Raw genomic sequence first — 17,170 nt, 5'->3', positions numbered from 1 at the left:
TCTGGCCACCCTGGGGTGGAGTCTAGTTCCTTACATGCAGCATTTCCTAGTGCCACTGGGTGGCGCTGCTGTCACGATTTTAAGTCTGCTAACTGGTTTCTGTGGAGTTTTATGCTAATTGTCTAGTAGGTGTTGGGGATTGATTGTACTGTTCTTTTCAAGTACCTAGTGCTGCTCTAACTGACTTATTCAGACAAGCATGGCTCCGGTGCTGACAGAAACTGAAATACCATTTTGTAGGCCTTTGTTTCTATGTTTAAGATTCGAGTAGGTGGAGGTACTTGGCTGACATGTGAGCGGCGACGGGGAGCTGCGTTTCGCCGGGGACCCAGAGAGATGGAAATGAGCTGCACGTGGCCCCGGTTTGCATGAGGGTTCCCTGTGTCAGGCTTCATCCACGTCAACAGAGCCTCCACCCAGCCTCTAACGGTTTCTTAGGATGGGGGGCCCTGACCGGCAGGACGTCCTGTCTCTCGGATGGTGTGGGGGGCTCCGTTAGGAGGGTGTCGCGTTGGCTCCCTGCAGACTGCTTTCAGTTGTGATCAGGTCGCAGTGGTGGAGAGCTGGTTTGCCCTGGGTGTGGGCCGTGGGCCCTCCAACTTTGCCTTTCCAGCTCATGTTGGTAAAGATTGCCCAGGCACAAGAAGAAGCCTGCGTTTCTCGCATTTCAAGTATCAGTGGAACTCCAGAGCTGATGGCCTTGCAGCCACTACCAACATTTAGGAGATACTCCTATGCCCTTTTTTAAAATGTATTTTTGTGTCATAAAAATCAGTATTTTTCCTCAGATTAATTTGGCCTTATTTCCTAGTCAGTTAATTTTATGATTACCAACTCATAGAGCTGATCTGTGTGTCATGCTTAGATTGACAAATTCATGGGAGAAGAAATGCAAAGCTGTCATTAAAACTCAGTATCTTTTTTTTTAATTGAAGTATAGTTGCTTCATTAAAACTCAGTATCTTTTTTTTTAATTGAAGTATAGTTGATTCATTAAAACTCAGTATCTTTTTTTTTAATTGAAGTATAGTTGCTTCATTAAAACTGAGTATCCTTTTTTTTTAATTGAAGTATAATTGATTCACAGTGTTACATTAGTTTCAGGTGTACAGCCTGATTGGACGAGTCTAAATGCTGTGCTCACCACAGGTGTAGCCACCATCTGTCACCACACAGCACTGTTATGATACCATTGACTGTATTCCCTATGCTGTCCTTTCATCCCTGTGACTTATTCATTCCTTAACTAGAGGCCTGTGTCTCCCACTCCCCTTCACCGATTTTGGCTGTCCCTTACCTCCATCCACACTGGCAACTACCAGTTTGTTCTCTGTATTTATGGTTCTATTTCTACTTTTGTTGTTTGTTTTTGTTTTCTAGATTCCACATCTAAGTGAAATTGTATGTTGTCTTTCTGTCTGACTTATTTCACTTAGCATAATACCCTCTAGGTCCCTCCATATTGTTGCAAATCGCAAAAAAGCTCATTCTTTTTTTATGGCTGAGTAATATTCCAGTGTGTGTGAGAGTATGTGTGTGTGGGTGTGTGTGTGCACGCGTACATGTGTGTGTATATCAATCACATCTTGTTTATCCATTCACCTATCAATGGACACTTACGTTGCTTCCATATCTTGGCTATTGCAAATAATGCTGCAATAAATAGGGGTGCATATATCTTTTTGAATTAGTGTTTTCATTTTTTTGGGTATCAACATCTCTCTTGATAGCATTTGTCACCGAACTGAAATTATAAAAATGAAACTTCTTGTGTTCAGCATTCTTATTACAGATATTGTCTGTATTATATCCTAGATGTGTGAATGTTAACATTAAAAAAAATACAGTGTGTCTGTGTATTTTATACTGGAGAGGTTTTTATACTTTTATTTAAAATCAGAACTGTTAGCATCGAGCTGAGTTCTTGTATGGGAAGGTCACATTTACATGTGGTGACATCTTTTGGATAATGTTATTTCATTTGCTTCCACTTGTACACACATGTAGGATTCTTTTCTAAAGATTACACCTTCAGTTTAATTACAGCTGTATTGCTTTTAATAGCATACTTATCTACTATAGGCCTGTTAATTATTTTGACATCTGCCCTAATTAAGTCAGTTTAATTTTCTGGGAATTGAAGCAGCACTGAGCATTTTAATTGAAGTACAAGGAGGAGGGAGAGAGGATCTTATCCCATGTCACATGAACTTTCATAGCTGCTGGAGAGAGAATGAATATGTCCTGCCTCAACATAAAGTGCTGTATATAGAATCAAACTAGAAATTAATTTGCTGGGTATGTGTGAAATCTTACCGATGATTGAGTATCTATAGTTTACCTTCTGGTTGTTAAAAGGGATGACTATGAATTTCTGAAAAGTTCTAGCACAAACAATAATTTAAAAAATGGGAACACTGTGATGTTCTGATATGTGATTGTTGATATTCTATAGGATTTCAGAAAGTGCCTGCCACTGTAAGGGAATCAGCATTTAACTGGGTATAAATAGAATACTTTTCAACGTCTTGTCTTGCTGTGTCAGGGAGCCCTTTAATTATGAATGCTCTAAGAAATTTGTTAAAGTTTTTATAGAAACTTAGTGAAATGTTCCTATTCTGTTGAATTGTGGTAAGAGCTCCTAACTATTGAGTGCTAAGTACATTCTTTTTATAGACCTAAATTATAGACTCTTTTTAAAACGGGGAAGCAACTTTAGTTTCAGAGAAATTTGAAAATTTTCTGCATCACCTTTTTTGGTTGTGAGTGTGTGTGACTAGGAGCCTGACTGAGAGAATGAGACCCTTGCACGGGGAGGGGAGCGGTCAGAGGTAGCATTGCCTCCAGAAAGGCCACCTCCTCTCCAGACGGACACCGGCATCAGTGACTCCAAGGAGGGGCTCTGGAAGGTCATTGCTCCCTGGGTCCTATGCAGGTTCCTACCGAGCTTCCTGCCAAGGTTCCTATCCCAGGCTGCCGCACTGTGTTTCCCCATGACCACCTATAGTCTCATTGGATGTCGAGAGTTAACAACTCTGCAGAGGCAGCGAGTATCTGCTCTGGACAGAAACAGAAAGGCGAATTATTCTTTTTTTTTTTTTTTATTTTTTTAAAAATTTTTTTTTTCAACGTTTATTTATTTTTGGGACAGAGAGAGACAGAGCATGAACGGGGGAGGGGCAGAGAGAGAGGGAGACACAGAATCGGAAACAGGCTCCAGGCTCTGAGCCATCAGCCCAGAGCCCGACGCGGGGCTCGAACTCACGGACCGCGAGATCGTGACCTGGCTGAAGTCGGACGCCCAACCGACTGCGCCACCCAGGCGCCCCGAAAGGCGAATTATTCTTAACGCCAACATTAAAGGGAGAGCCCCACTGAGACCATAATTAAACTTTGCTCTTTTCTAAAGCATATTGACGTTTGGTCTGGGGCAAAAGGTACTTCAGATGAAAACAGGCTACACACACACACACACACAGACACACACACCCTTCATCTAACAGAACAGTGTAAATATAATATTTAAAAAGGAAGGCTTGAAGGGAAGGGAATGTCAAGCATCTATAATCATGAGCTTGATTATAATTTCATTTGCATTTGTAAGTAATCTCTACCCCCAAGGTGGGGCTCAAACTCACAACCGTGAGTTCAAGTGTTGCATGCTCCATCGACTGAGCCAGCCAGGCAACCCTTATTTGCAGTTTTGCTGTGTATTTTCAACGTGGCATTATTGCCCCCAAGGGGGAGAATTGTTTTTTGGGGGGGAACATTCTTTTTCTGCAGTCAATGCTTTACCACTGAGCTATACCCCTATCATTCTTTTTCTGTATGAAGCACAGATGTACACACAATACATAAAGAGATACGCAGTATACTGTGGCAGTAAAATTTCATCATGGGGGACAATCAGGAAAAAATGTCTTAAAGAGGCTCCTGGAGGAGACACTAATGAAAGAAACACTGATTTAGAGACAGCTTTTTCACACTTTCACATTTATGGAACTAGGATGGATCTGAACAATGGTAGCATGTTATAGTAATTGTTTCTTACTTAGTAGAACTTAAATAAGGGTGCATATTACACCATTAGACGACTTGATGGTGTCTTAGATCTGCTGAGACATAGCATATTTCGAAGTACTGGAGAGATTAGAGAAAATATTCTCTACTTTTTGACTAGGGAAAGCTGACGAAAGGACAGAATCTGGGGAAAAGATTCTTAAGCATTTAAAATAAAAGCCGTCTGGAGTGCCTGGGTGGCTCAGTTGGTTAAGCCCTACTTCGGCTCCAGTCATGATCTCGCATTCATGAATTTGAGCCCCCATCAGGCTCTGTGCTGACAGCTCAGAGCCTGGAGACTGCTTCGGATTCTGTGTCTCCCTCTCTCTCTGCTCCTCCCCCTGCTCACTTCTCTGCTTCCCAAAAATAAATAAATGTAAAAAAAATTAAAAACAAAGCCTTCAACTTTCCCATTTCCTTTTCTTTTTTTAACATTTATTTATTTTGGGGAGAGTGCAAGTGGGAGAGGGGAAGGAAGGGGAGGGGGACAGAGGATCCAAAGCAGGCTCTGTGCTGACAGACTTTTCATGGATGAAATTGACCTTGTACCAGTTTTCCAGGCCAGAAATATCAGTCATCTTTGACTTTCCCTGTGACCTAGTCCAAATGTCTTTCTCATTCAGTTCTTCCTTTTTCCACCACCTTCCATCCACGTCCACGCTGCCCTATCCGTGCCCCCCTCAACTCCCCTCAGCCTCCTGCCCCATTCCCCCAGCTGCTCTCTGGCCCTTCCAACATGGCCCGTGTGCTGCCACCAGATCCATCTGCTTTTATCATGTCACTTTCTTGCCCCCCAAATACATGGCAGCTTTATTTTGCCCTTTCCATTAGTTAAAGGAAAAAATACAGATTTTTGCATGATAGCAGTTGATGTTGATTAGCTGTTGATATCACGAATTCTGTAATTCTTTTTTTTTTTTTAATTTTTTTTTTCAACGTTTATTTATTTTTGGGACAGAGAGAGACAGAGCATGAACGGGGGAGGGGCAGAGAGAGAGGGAGACACAGAATCGGAAGCAGGCTCCAGGCTCTGAGCCATCAGCCCAGAGCCCGACGCGGGGCTCGAACTCACGGACCGCGAGATCGTGACCTGGCTGAAGTCGGACGCTTAACCGACTGCGCCACCCAGGTGCCCCATGTAATTCTTTTTAAACAAGTTGAATTTCATTCATCAAAGCATCATCTCCACATATCTGAGGAGTAATAATGCATATATGCAGGTGCTGTGACTTAATCAGTGCCCAGAGCACCATGGACCTGGCTTTGGGGTCTCCTAACAGTAGCTCGGCAGTCCTTCATGTCTTTGGAACCTCCCCATCTAAGCCTGGAACCCTCCTCTTGACTCAGGGATGCTCTTTATTCTGGCCTTTCTCATCCATTCATCCTCATTCTGCACTCGACACACGCTTACAATTCTCCAGACCAGCCAGGCTTTTGTACACCGCACCCTTTGCTGAAAATATTCTGTGACCTTCCTATTCTTTAGTGTCTGCTAAAGTCCTTGTCGGCAATGACACATTCTTTGAAGATGCCAGTGGCTCACGCGGTCCCCTCTCCTTTCCTCTGAGAGTCCAGTTCCAGGTCAAACTTCATTTCTTTGGTATTGTTTCTCGCTTACTATTCTATGGCCACTCTGATACTCACTGTGGTAAAAAATTATATCCTATACTTGCTTATACCTGTATCTTGTGAGCCGAAAACCCTGTCCAGGGCATCTTGAATAAACACTTGACTGGCTGAATTTAATGTTTAAAAACAAAGACAGAGCCACTTTATTTATTTTTCTATAGGAAAAAATGCATATGATACAGATTTTAAGTTGTGGAAAAATAACTGCATACTGCCTTGCTCATGGGTGATACTTAAATAAAAATTTACAGTACTGAACCTAACTCTGAGAAACCAGATGTAGAAAGATTTAGAAAATGCTTGTAAGTAAGCATTATTGGTTCAGACCTATATAGTTTGTGAGGAGCAAGCATTCTACTTGTCTTCGTATTTCTGTTTGCAGATCTATCACGGTGCCTCATACACAATTGGTCTCAGTCAGTACCTGTAAAACGAGTGACAGAATGTGAGCTGAGTGGAAAGAATTCTGGGATGAGAATCAGGGCCATGGTGGGGGTGTGTGTGGATTTTAGTCCTAAATTCCATACTCATTTGTTATACTAATATGAGTCAATTGGTTGATATCTTTGGGCCCCATTTGTTCTGGTATATGAATAACCACTACTGTTTTTGAGAACCTGTCTCTAGCTTGATAAAGTTTTTGAATATTTTTGCAAAAGGAGGGAGTCAATGTGTATTTTTTAAAAAGATTGGCTAAAATGTAAATAAAGTCCTATCACCTTTATTTCTTTGGAGAGAGGAAAAAATACAGCAATGGTTAAAAACACTCTGAAGAAATCAGAGTTCACGATAATAACCAGTATTTCATGGAAATTCATTTCTACCTGTGTTACTTAATCTTATGTAACAGAGATTGGATTCAACATAAAGAAAATAAGCCAACACAAAAGTTGTTAGAAAATGCAGGAGCCTGGGGAAATGAAATTCGAGCACTTCTTTTTGCTTCTTTGTTCTTTCTCAGTGGACTGTGTGCTCTCCCAAGGGCAGGGTCCGTGTCTCTTTTATTTGTCACCGTGTCCCTAGCTCCTAGCAGAGTACCTGGAAATAGTAGATGCTCCATCAATACCTACTGGCTGAGGAAATCATGAAATCCTGGTCTCTGATGGAGTGAAATGGAGGTTAGGATGATCATCTGATAGAGGTAGTGTTGACCTAACCATTTGTGGGTTAGGTAGTTGATGGGGCTTGATGACATCTATGGTGTCTTCCAACTTGTTTCTATGATTCCTTATTCTAAATTAAGTTATAAAAAAAAAACCTGGGTGCCTGGGTGGCTCAGTCGGTTAAGTGTCTGACTTCGGCTCACGTCATGATCTCACAGTTAGTGAGTTTGAGCCCCACGTCGGTCTTTGCGCTGGCAGCATGGAGCCCACTTCAGATACTCAGTCTTCCACTCTCTGCTTCTCCACCGCTTGCTCTCTCTCTCTCTCTCTCTCAAAAATTAAAAAAATAAATTTAAAAACCAACTTAACCATTTAAATAGGTTAAGAAATTGGGTGTGATAATATAATCAGTTACACTGGTAACTCAGGGGGTCACACAGACAAACTGTTAACTGTAGATTCACCTCAGCCTGGGTTGGGGCCAAGGATGGGGAGGGTGGAGACACCTGACAGATGATATTTTGCAAGTGCTTATCATCGAACCAGCATTGACCTAACAATATTCACAATGACAGTCATTCCCAGAGGCCCTCGGGGGTTGGACTTGATAGTTTTTCAAGACCCCTGCTCTGATTTTTCTATTTTCTTATATATGCTTCCTTTAATTATATGATCTATTTTTAGAAGACTTCTTGAGTTAGAATCATCTTTTTAAAAATTTATTTATATTTTTATTTTTTTAATTTTATTTTTTACTTTTTAAAATTTACATCCAAATTAGTTAGCATATAGTGCAACAATGATTTCAGGAGTAGATTCCTTGCGCCCCTTACCCATTTAGCCCATCCCCCCCTCCCAAAACCCCTCCATAACCCTCTGTTTGTTCTCCATATTTATGAGTCTCTTCTGTTTTGTCCCCCTCCCTGTTTTTATATTATTTTTGTTTCCCTTCCCTTATGTTCATCTGTTTTGTCTCTTAAAGTCCTCATATGAGTGAAGTCATATGATTTTTGTCTTTCTCTGACTAATTTCACTTAGCATAATACCCTCCAGTTCCATCCATGTAGTTGCAAATGGCAAGATTTCATTCTTTTTGATTGCCGGAGTTAGAATCATCTTTTAATCCCACATCACATACAAAGCATTACATTATCATCTGGCTTTAAAACACTAGTATACTGGAAACCATTGCAGTTTTGGGCACGGTTTGATTTCAGTGTTTTTGTGGGTTCATATGCTATACTATTTTGTATTTCTTGGTCTGTTTCCTTTTCTTGCAGCTGGTCTTGGGAGAACAGGGACGTTGATAGCCTGTTACGTCATGAAACACTACAGGTTTACACACGCGGAAATAATTGCTTGGATCAGAATATGTCGGCCAGGCTCCATTATAGGACCGCAGCAGCACTTCCTGGAAGAGTAAGTATATGGTCCTCCTTCCTGTATCCCATCCTTTTTCTGATCATTTCTACCTCTTGTTCTCCTGGTTGTGGACTATGTCAAGCCCATGGTTATAAAATGGCTGTGTTGTGAGAGAAGTCTGTGCCTCTAATGGAATATTGTTGGTTTGACAGCTAATGCATTCTAACTTTGTACCTTTTTTATCTCTTAGATCAGGTGAGAGAGGAAAATCACAGAGCCATCTCTGCCTACCTTTTTTCTGTCATTTTTTATGTGTGATCTGGCTACAGTGCAATTTTCTTATGTCATCCCACTTGACACTTTTCATTCTTTTCTTTTGTTTGCATGTCTAAAAGCAGAATGAAAAAAAAAAACACAACTAAGGTCAGTCAGTGATTTCGGTGACATTGCTGCTTTCCTGACAACTAACTAAATGAATAAAGTAGCTGCAACTGAGAAGTTACCAAGGAAGAAAAAAGAGAACTGGTTGTTAGTCCTGGCCATGCTGCTAAATAGCTTTACTACTGTTATTTGCAAGAATGCTTATAAAGTCACTCATTCATTCATTCATTCATTCAATCACATACTCATTAACTATTTGTCAAACCCTAGCCTATAAGGTGGAGAGATTTAACTCATAAGAAAACAACCCTTTCTGGTTTCCCCTTAAAATTTTTGGAATTATCACAGATTTATCCATTAATAAAATGAGATGAAATTAACACTAGCTGATTTAGGTCCAGCTCTAAAATGTTAGCAATTATATCTCATACAGAAATTTTATTTTTTTTTCTTTTTATGCTGCGATGGCTGTGCTTTGAATAACATTCTTTTCTTTTCTTTTTTTTTTTTTTTTTAAATTTTTTTTTCAACGTTTATTTATTTTTGGGACAGAGAGAGACAGAGCATGAACGGGGGAGGGGCAGAGAGAGAGGGAGACACAGAATCGGAAACAGGCTCCAGGCTCTGAGCAGTCAGCACAGAGCCCGACGCGGGGCTCGAACTCACGGACCGCGAGATCGTGACCTGGCTGAAGTCGGACGCTTAACCGACTGCGCCACCCAGGCGCCCCTGAATAACATTCTTTTCTATATAATTAAATTTTTTTCCATTTAAATTGTTTTAAGTTGGTGAGAAATGAATGGTCATGGATTTCCCAGAAAGATGCTCTAAGTAAGCCATAAGCATCTGAAATGGTTAAAAGGATTTGAGGAATCCTACTGAGGAGTTACTTTAGTTGCCAGTCCCACGGGGAATAAGAAAATAGTGCTGGAAATGTGAATTTGTACCTTTGCTTCAAAGAATGATACAGAAGTAGAAAGAAATCACAAGAAAAAAAAAGATAGCCAAGAATAGGATGTTGAAGAAGACAGAGGTTCCCTAGGGTTGGCCTATGAGATACAACTAAAGTAATTCTGTTATTTTAGAAGTGTATTCTTTACCAGATTCTCAGTAGTCTCTGTTTTGCATTATGTGTGCCTGTAGCATAGAGCTTGGTGCTGTGTATCTACCAGATGCTTGTTGTAATAATTGCTTGCTGAAGTTAAATATGTACATGGCCTTAGCATTAGGAGACAGAAACCAAGACACCCATAAGCCCGGTTCTTTAAAGACATTTAATCAATCTCTTAAAACCATTGTTTGGAAGAATGTTCATTTACTGGGTACCTACCAAATGGTCACCTTGCTGCCGGGTGCAGCTCACAAGGTGAACAGATGTAGCTGAGAACTGCACCTAATTTTCCTGAGATGTCAGATACCACAGTCCTCCCACCGCATGCCTGCACACTCCTCCCTCCTACCTCCCTGCTATGCCTCCTCTCTCTGCCACATCTCAAAATAATAACAGAAGAAATGAGGTTATGAGGCACAGACACTCTTGATCAAAGAAAAGTATTTTTTTTTCACTTACAGATACTTAAGCTAGAAAACTCAGGATAATTCCTTAGGTGTGAGTCCGTATTATAGTTTTCTAAGTATTTTTCTGTAAGAATCGAGGTGCAGGAATGATTTCCTTGTATAACTGAAGCACTAAAATCAGTCATTAATTAAAGTCATTCAGTTAAAATTAGTCTTTTAAAAAAATTTGTTTTAACGTTTATTTATTTTTGAGACAGAGACAGAGCATGAATGGGGGAGGGGCAGAGAGAGAGGGAGACACAGAATCCGAAGCAGGCTCCAGGCTCTGAGCCGTCAGCCCAGAGCCCGACGCGGGGCTCGAATTCACGGTCCGTGAGATCGTGACCTGAGCTGAAGTCGGACGCTCAACCGACTGAGCCACCCAGGCGCCCCAAAATCAGTCTTAAAATAAGTCATTAAAGCTTAGGCCAGAACCTTCTTGAAGGCAGATTCTTTCTTTAAAGCACTAGACCTTCCATATTTTGCAATATTTCTGATAGTGCTAGCTTGGGAAAATGCCCGCATCACTCCCGGGCTTTCCCAGGCTTTACTAGATCACCTCCATCAAGGTAGGCGTCCGATCTTCTTTATACTTCTGAGTGGCCCCGGAGGTAGCATTGTGCTTTACTTGACTGTGTACACTTCTTTTGTTCTCTTCTTCTCCTCTCATGTTTTTCCTTTCCAAGCCTGTGTCTTGATGTACCGCAGAGTGGAAGACATTGCTTAGTATATTTGTGACACTCATCCAACAGATATTTGTTAGGTGTGAGCTCTCTGTCAGGCAGTGCTCTTGGGCCTGAGGTTGCAGCATTGAACATGACAGACAGGAGTACTCCCTGGGTGTAATATCTCTAGGGAAAGGAGAGGACAATAAACAAATGTGTAAGTGCATATAGGAGATGGTTTCTTTCTTTCTTTTCTTTTTTTTTTTTTTTTAAGTTTATTTATTTTGAGAAAGCAAGCAGGGGAGACGCAGAGAGAGAGAGGGAGACAGAATCCCAGGCAGGCTCTGTGCTGTCAGCACAGAGACCCAGTGTGTGGCTTGAACTCACAAACCATGAGGTCATGACCTGAGCCAGAATCAAGATTTGGATGCTTAACTGACTGAGCCACCCAGGTGCCCCTATATGAGATGATTTCTGACGGTGATGTGACAGTGGAGACGAGCGGTAGGTGAGGGGGTGATTGCAGGGGGCGGGAAAGTCCTTTGGATTGGTGGTCAAGGAAGGCTTCTTGAAGGAGAGCCAGAACCCTGAGGGTGAGAAGGAGCCAGTGCTGTCAGCCTGGTATGTGTCCTTGGCAGTGGGCACGTGAAGGTCCTAGTATTGCAACTAGCACACCGTTTCTGAAGCCCAGAAAGAAGGCTAGTGTGGGTAGAATATAATGAGCTGGGAGTGGGTGGTTTGAGAGGTTGGCTCGGTAAATTTTCACAAAGTGGACATACCCATGAAACCACTTTCCAGATTGGGCTATAGAACATTTACCAGCACCCAAAAGCCTCCCTTGTGCCCCTTCCATTCACCACCCAGTTCTGCCTGTGTGACCATTACCCTTACTTCTAACATCATAGATGAGTTTTGCCTGATTTTAACCTTATACAAATGGAATCAGATAGTATGTGTGTCTGGCTTCTTTCAGTCAGCATTATTTTATTGTTATGTTTAATAAGAGTGTATTCATTTTCATTGCCGGATAAAATTCCATTGCTTGAATGTATAACATATTAGCTCTTCTTTTGATGGATATTTAAGTTGTGTCCAATTTGGGGCTATTACAGAGAAAGACAGATACCATATGTTTTCACTCATATATGGATCCTGAGAAACTTAACAGAAAACCATGGGGGAGGGGAAAGGGGAAACAAAAGTTACAGAGAGAGAGGGAGGCAAACCATAAGGGAATCTTAAATACTGAGAACAAACTGAGGGTTGATGGGGGTTGGGGGAGAGGGGAAGGTGGGTGATGGGCATTAAGGAGGGCACCTGTTGAGATGAGCATTAGGTGTTGTATGGAAACCAATTTGACAAAAAATTGTGTTTAATATAAAAAAAAAGTTAAAACATCCAAATAAATAAATAAATAAATAAATAAAATCAACAACAGAAAAAAAATTGGGGCTATTACATATCTTTGGTGCATCTGTCTTTGGATGTATACCTATGAGTGGAACATTCAGTTATATAGCAGGTATCTCTAAAGACTTTTCTAGAGTAAATATGCCAGGTTATATTCCCATCAACAGTGAGTAGGATTCCACTTTCTTCACATACTTACTTGATATTGTCAGTTTGTTTTGTAAATTTTTTTAAAGTTTATTTTTGAGAGAGACAGAGACAGCATGAGTGGGGGAGGGGCAGAGAGAGGGAGAGATAGAATCCCTAGCAGGCTCCGTACCACCAGCACAGAGCCCAGTGCGGTGCTAGAACCCACAAAACTATGAGATCACGACCTGAGCTGAAACCAAGAGTTGGACACTTAACCGACTGAGCCACCCAGGAGCCCTGATATTCAGTCTTTTAACTGAAGTCATTATATTCTGCTTGCAGTGACAATTTGGTTTGTAGTTTTAATTTGCTGTTCTCTGATAACTAATGTGGTTGAACTTTTCATGTATTTATTGGTCATTAGTGTATTCTCTTTTATGAAATATATTTTCTTATCTCTTACCTATCTTTCTATCAGACTGTCTTTCTTGTCGATTTGCAGGAGTCTCAGTATTCTGGTTACATGCACACTGTTCATTCTGTGGAATGCAGATATATTCTTCTACTTTTGGGGGTTGCTTTTTCACTGTTCCCATATTGTCTTTTGAATAGAATTTCTTAATTTTGAAGCAGTCCAGTTTCATTAATCTTTTCCTTTGTAGGTAATGCTTTTTATATTCTACTGAAGACATTTTTGTCAACCCAAAACATACCATATTCTTTTATGTTTTATTCCACAAGATCTACTAATTTCCCCCACCATATTTAGGTTGATAATTGAGCAAGAATTACTTTAAAAAATATGTATATATTATGAGGGGCGCATGGGTGGCTCAGTCAGTTAAGCATCAGACTTCGGCTCAGGTCATGATCACGGTTCGTGGGTTTGAGCCCTGCGTCGGGCTCTGTGCTGACAGCTCAGAGCCTGGAGCGTGCTTCATATTGTGTCTCCCTCTCTCTCTGCCCCTCCTCTGCTTGTGCTCTCCCTCTATCAAAAATAAAATAGACATTAAAAAAAATTTTTAAGAATATATTGTGAGATAGGAACCCAGGCCCTTTTTTTCTTCCCGAATGGATACCTAGTTGACCCAGCAGAATTTATCAAAAAGACCACCCTTGTCACATTTCTAAAGTGTCACCTTTATTATATGTGAGTTTGTTTCTGGATTCTGTACTCCAGTCTATGTTAATTTGTCTGTCTTGACACGAGTACCTCCATGTTATAATTGCTGCAGTTTTATTTATTTTATTTTATTATTTTATTTTTAATTCTTTTAATGTTTATTTGTTTTTGAGAAAGAGAGAGAGAGAGTATGAGTGGGTGAGGGGCAGAGAGAGGGGGGAGACACAGAATCTGAAGTAGGCTCCAGGCTCTGAGTTGACAGCACAGAGCCCAATGCAGGGCTCAAACCCATGAACCATGAGATCATGACCTGAGCCAAAACCAAGAGTCAGACGCTGAACCGACTGAGCCACCCAGGTGCCCCTATTTGCTGCAGTTTTAAAATTAATCTTGGTACCTGGGAGTGTAAACCCTCAATCTTTGATCGTATTTGAGATTGCTTTTACCTTCTGTTATCTAGGTCTTCTTTAACTTCTCTCAATTTTAAAAATATTGCTAGTTTTCTGTGACGAGGTATTGTGTGTCTTTTGTGCATTTATTCCTACATATTTGAAGTTATTGAATGCATTTTAAAAGGTATTATTTTTTAGGTTTTATTTTCTGATTGTTTAAAGCTGGTACTTAGAAATACAGTTGATTTTTTATTTTAGAGTATATATATTCACTTATTTACTTATTTATTTATTTTTAAGTTTTTTTTTTTTTAATTTAAATTCAAGTTAGTTAACATACAGTGTAGTCTTGGCTTCAGGAGTGGAACTCAGTGATTCATCTCTTACATATGACACCCAGGGCTCATCCTGAAAAGTGCCCTCCTTAGTACCCATCACACATTTAACTCATCCCTCCACCCACCTCCCCTACAGCAACCTTCAATTTGTTCTCTGTATTTAAGAGTCTCTTATGGTTTGACTCTCTGTTTTTATCTTATTTTTCTTTCCCTTCCCCTATGCTTATCTGCTGTGTTTCTCAAATTCCACATGAGTGAAATCATATGATATCTGTGTTCTTCTGACTTATTTTACATAGCATATTCCATCCACGTTGTTGCAAATAGAAATATTTCATTCTTTTTGATTGCCAAGTAGTATTCCATTGTGTGTATATATATCTATATATATACTACATCTTCACATAGGTTTTTAAATCGAGGTATAGTGCACATACAATAAAGTGTAAAGATCTTAGTTCTGTGAGTTTTCACAATTATATATACCTGTGTAACCACAACACAAGACAAGATACAGAACATTTTCTTTTTTTTTTTTTTTTTTTTAATTTTTTTTTTTTTCAACGTTTTATTTATTTTGGGGACAGAGAGAGACAGAGCATGAACGCGGGAGGGGCAGAGAGAGAGGGAGACACAGAATCTGAAACAGGCTCCAGGCTCTGAGCCATCAGCCCAGAGCCCGACGCGGGGCTCGAACTCACGGACCGCGAGATCGTGACCTGGCTGAAGTCGGACGCTTAACCGACTGCGCCACCCAGGCGCCCCCAGAACATTTTCAACACCCTAGGAAGTTCTCTTATGTTCCTGTTCAGTGTGTTTCCCCCGTCACACTCCAAAAGCAATCTCTTTCTTTCTTTTTTAAAAATTGAGGTATAACTGACATTTAACATACTGGTTTCAGATAATACAACATGATTATTTGGGATTTCTACACATTGCAAAATGATCACCACATTTTTAATCTAGTTTTAAACTGTCATTATACATAGTTGCAGAATTTTTTTCTTGTGGTGAGAATTTTTAAGATCCATTCTCTAAGAACTTTCAAATATACAAATATAGTATTATTAAATAGTCATCATGCTGCATATTACATCCTCTGGACTTACTTATCTTGTAACTGGAAGTTTGTTCCTTTTGACCCCCTTCTAGCAACCACCCCCCACTTCTGGGAACCACCATCTGTTCTCTGTATCTATGAGCTTAGTTTTATTTTGTTTTTGTTTTTGTTTTTGTTTTTGTTTTGTGGATTCCACATATAAGTAAGATCACATGGGATTTGTTTCTCTGTCTGACTTATTTCACTTAGCATAATGCCCTCAAGGTCCATCCATATTGTCGCAAATAGCAAGATTTCCTTTGTTTTTATGGCTGAATGATATTTCATTTTACATATATATATATATATATATATACACACACATATATATGTGTGTATACATACACGTGTATATGTATATATACATGTGCATATACATATATATGTGTATATATATGTAAAATGAAATATATATATATATATATATATATATATATATATATATGACACATTTCCTTTATCAACTCATCTATCCCAAATGCTTAGGTTGTTTCTATGTTTGGCTATTGTAAGTAATGCTATAATGAAGTGCAGATAATTTTTTGAGTTAGTGTTTTTATTCTCTACATATGAATGCACAGACGTGCAAATGCTGGATTGTGTGGTAGTTCTATTTTAATTTTTTGAGGAACCTCCATACTGTTTTCCACAGTAACTGCACCAATTTATATTCCCACTCATTGCACACAGGGGTTCCCTTTTAATCACTTTCTAACTTCTAACACCATAGCTTTGTTTTGCTTGTTCTTGGGTTCTTTTTCTTCACAGAATATTGTTTTTGAGATACATTCATGTTAAGTATATCAGTAGTTTGTTTCTTTTTATTACTTAGTATTCCATTACGTAAATGTATCATGACATATTGACCCATACAACTGTTGATGGATATTTGGGTGATGTTTAGTTTTTGGTTATTATGAATGAAACTGCTGTGAATATTCTTCTGCCAGTCTTTTTGTGAATATATGTCTAAATTTCCTTTATTTAAATACCTAGGAGGGGGATCTGGGTGGGTCAGTAGGTTGAGCATCCAACTTCAGCTCGAGTCATGCTCTCGCGGTCTGTGGGTTTGAGCCCCGTGTCGGGCTCTGTGCTGGCAGCTCGGAGCCTGGAGCCTGTTTCGGATTCTGTGTCTCCCTCTCTCTCTGCACCTCCCCCACTTGCACTTTGTCTCTCTCTCTCTCAGAAATGGATAAACATTAAAAAAAAATTTAATACCTAGGGATGAAGTTCTGGATCATAGGGTTAGATATAGCTTAACTTTATGAAGAACAATTTTCCAAGGTGGTTAAATCATTTTATATACTACTTGAATGAGTAGGAGTTCTAAGTGTTCCACATCTTTGCCAACATTTTGTTTTGTAAACTTGTTTTTGGGTCAATAGTGGAGCCATTCTGGTTGGTGTGAAATAGTCTCTGAATCTGTATTTTCCTGATGACTTATGATGTTGAACATCTTTCCACATACATACGTATCTTTTGTGAGATGTTTGGCCAAGTCTTTGCCTATTAAATTTTTTGTCTTTTTGTTGATTGTAGTAGTTTTTAAAATATATTTTATGTTATTTTATTTTTTTAACATCAAATATATTTAATTTCTCCTACCACCCTCCCTTTTCTTGCAGAATTTCCAAGGTATTGTTTTATTTTAAAAACATTTTCTGAAGTTACTACAAAACCATTATTTTTCACAGTGCTATATACAGAGTTGATCGAAAATATGTTGTTTTTCTACAAATTATTTAATATTAGGAACAGCAGTTAAAAGTTGTATGTTGCATCTTTACACAAGGCACTGCTTTTCAGTGAGATTTTTTTTTAAAGTTGAGGTGTAACTGACATATAACATTACATTAGTTTCAGGTGTATAACAATGATTTGATATATGTATGTATATTTTAGATATAAGTCTTTTGTCAAATA

The 17,170-nt window shown here is 39.6% G+C and overlaps 1 protein-coding gene across 10 annotated transcripts in view; it reads left to right on the top strand.

The window, feature by feature from the left end:
• CDC14A (cell division cycle 14A) overlaps positions 1-17,170 on the top strand; it is a 207,149-nt gene that overhangs the window by 108,214 nt on the left and 81,765 nt on the right. For all 10 annotated transcript variants that reach the window (XR_006962767.1, XM_047083940.1, XM_047083937.1 and 7 more), the window contains exon 10: positions 8,072-8,210. Coding sequence is in view for 9 of the 10 variants with exons in the window: in XM_047083940.1 (XP_046939896.1) it covers positions 8,072-8,210 (139 nt within the window). In the remaining variant the exon portion in view is untranslated. The remainder of the gene's footprint in view (positions 1-8,071; positions 8,211-17,170) is intronic.

This window comes from Lynx rufus, unplaced genomic scaffold (assembly GCF_022079265.1).
Source record: "Lynx rufus isolate CCGP_SWC_20201006 ecotype Redwood Valley unplaced genomic scaffold, mLynRuf1.p SCAF_2, whole genome shotgun sequence".
NCBI lineage: Eukaryota > Metazoa > Chordata > Mammalia > Carnivora > Felidae > Lynx > Lynx rufus.
The sequence above is the reverse complement of the archived record's forward strand: the minus strand, read 5'-3'. Positions and strand labels throughout refer to the sequence as shown.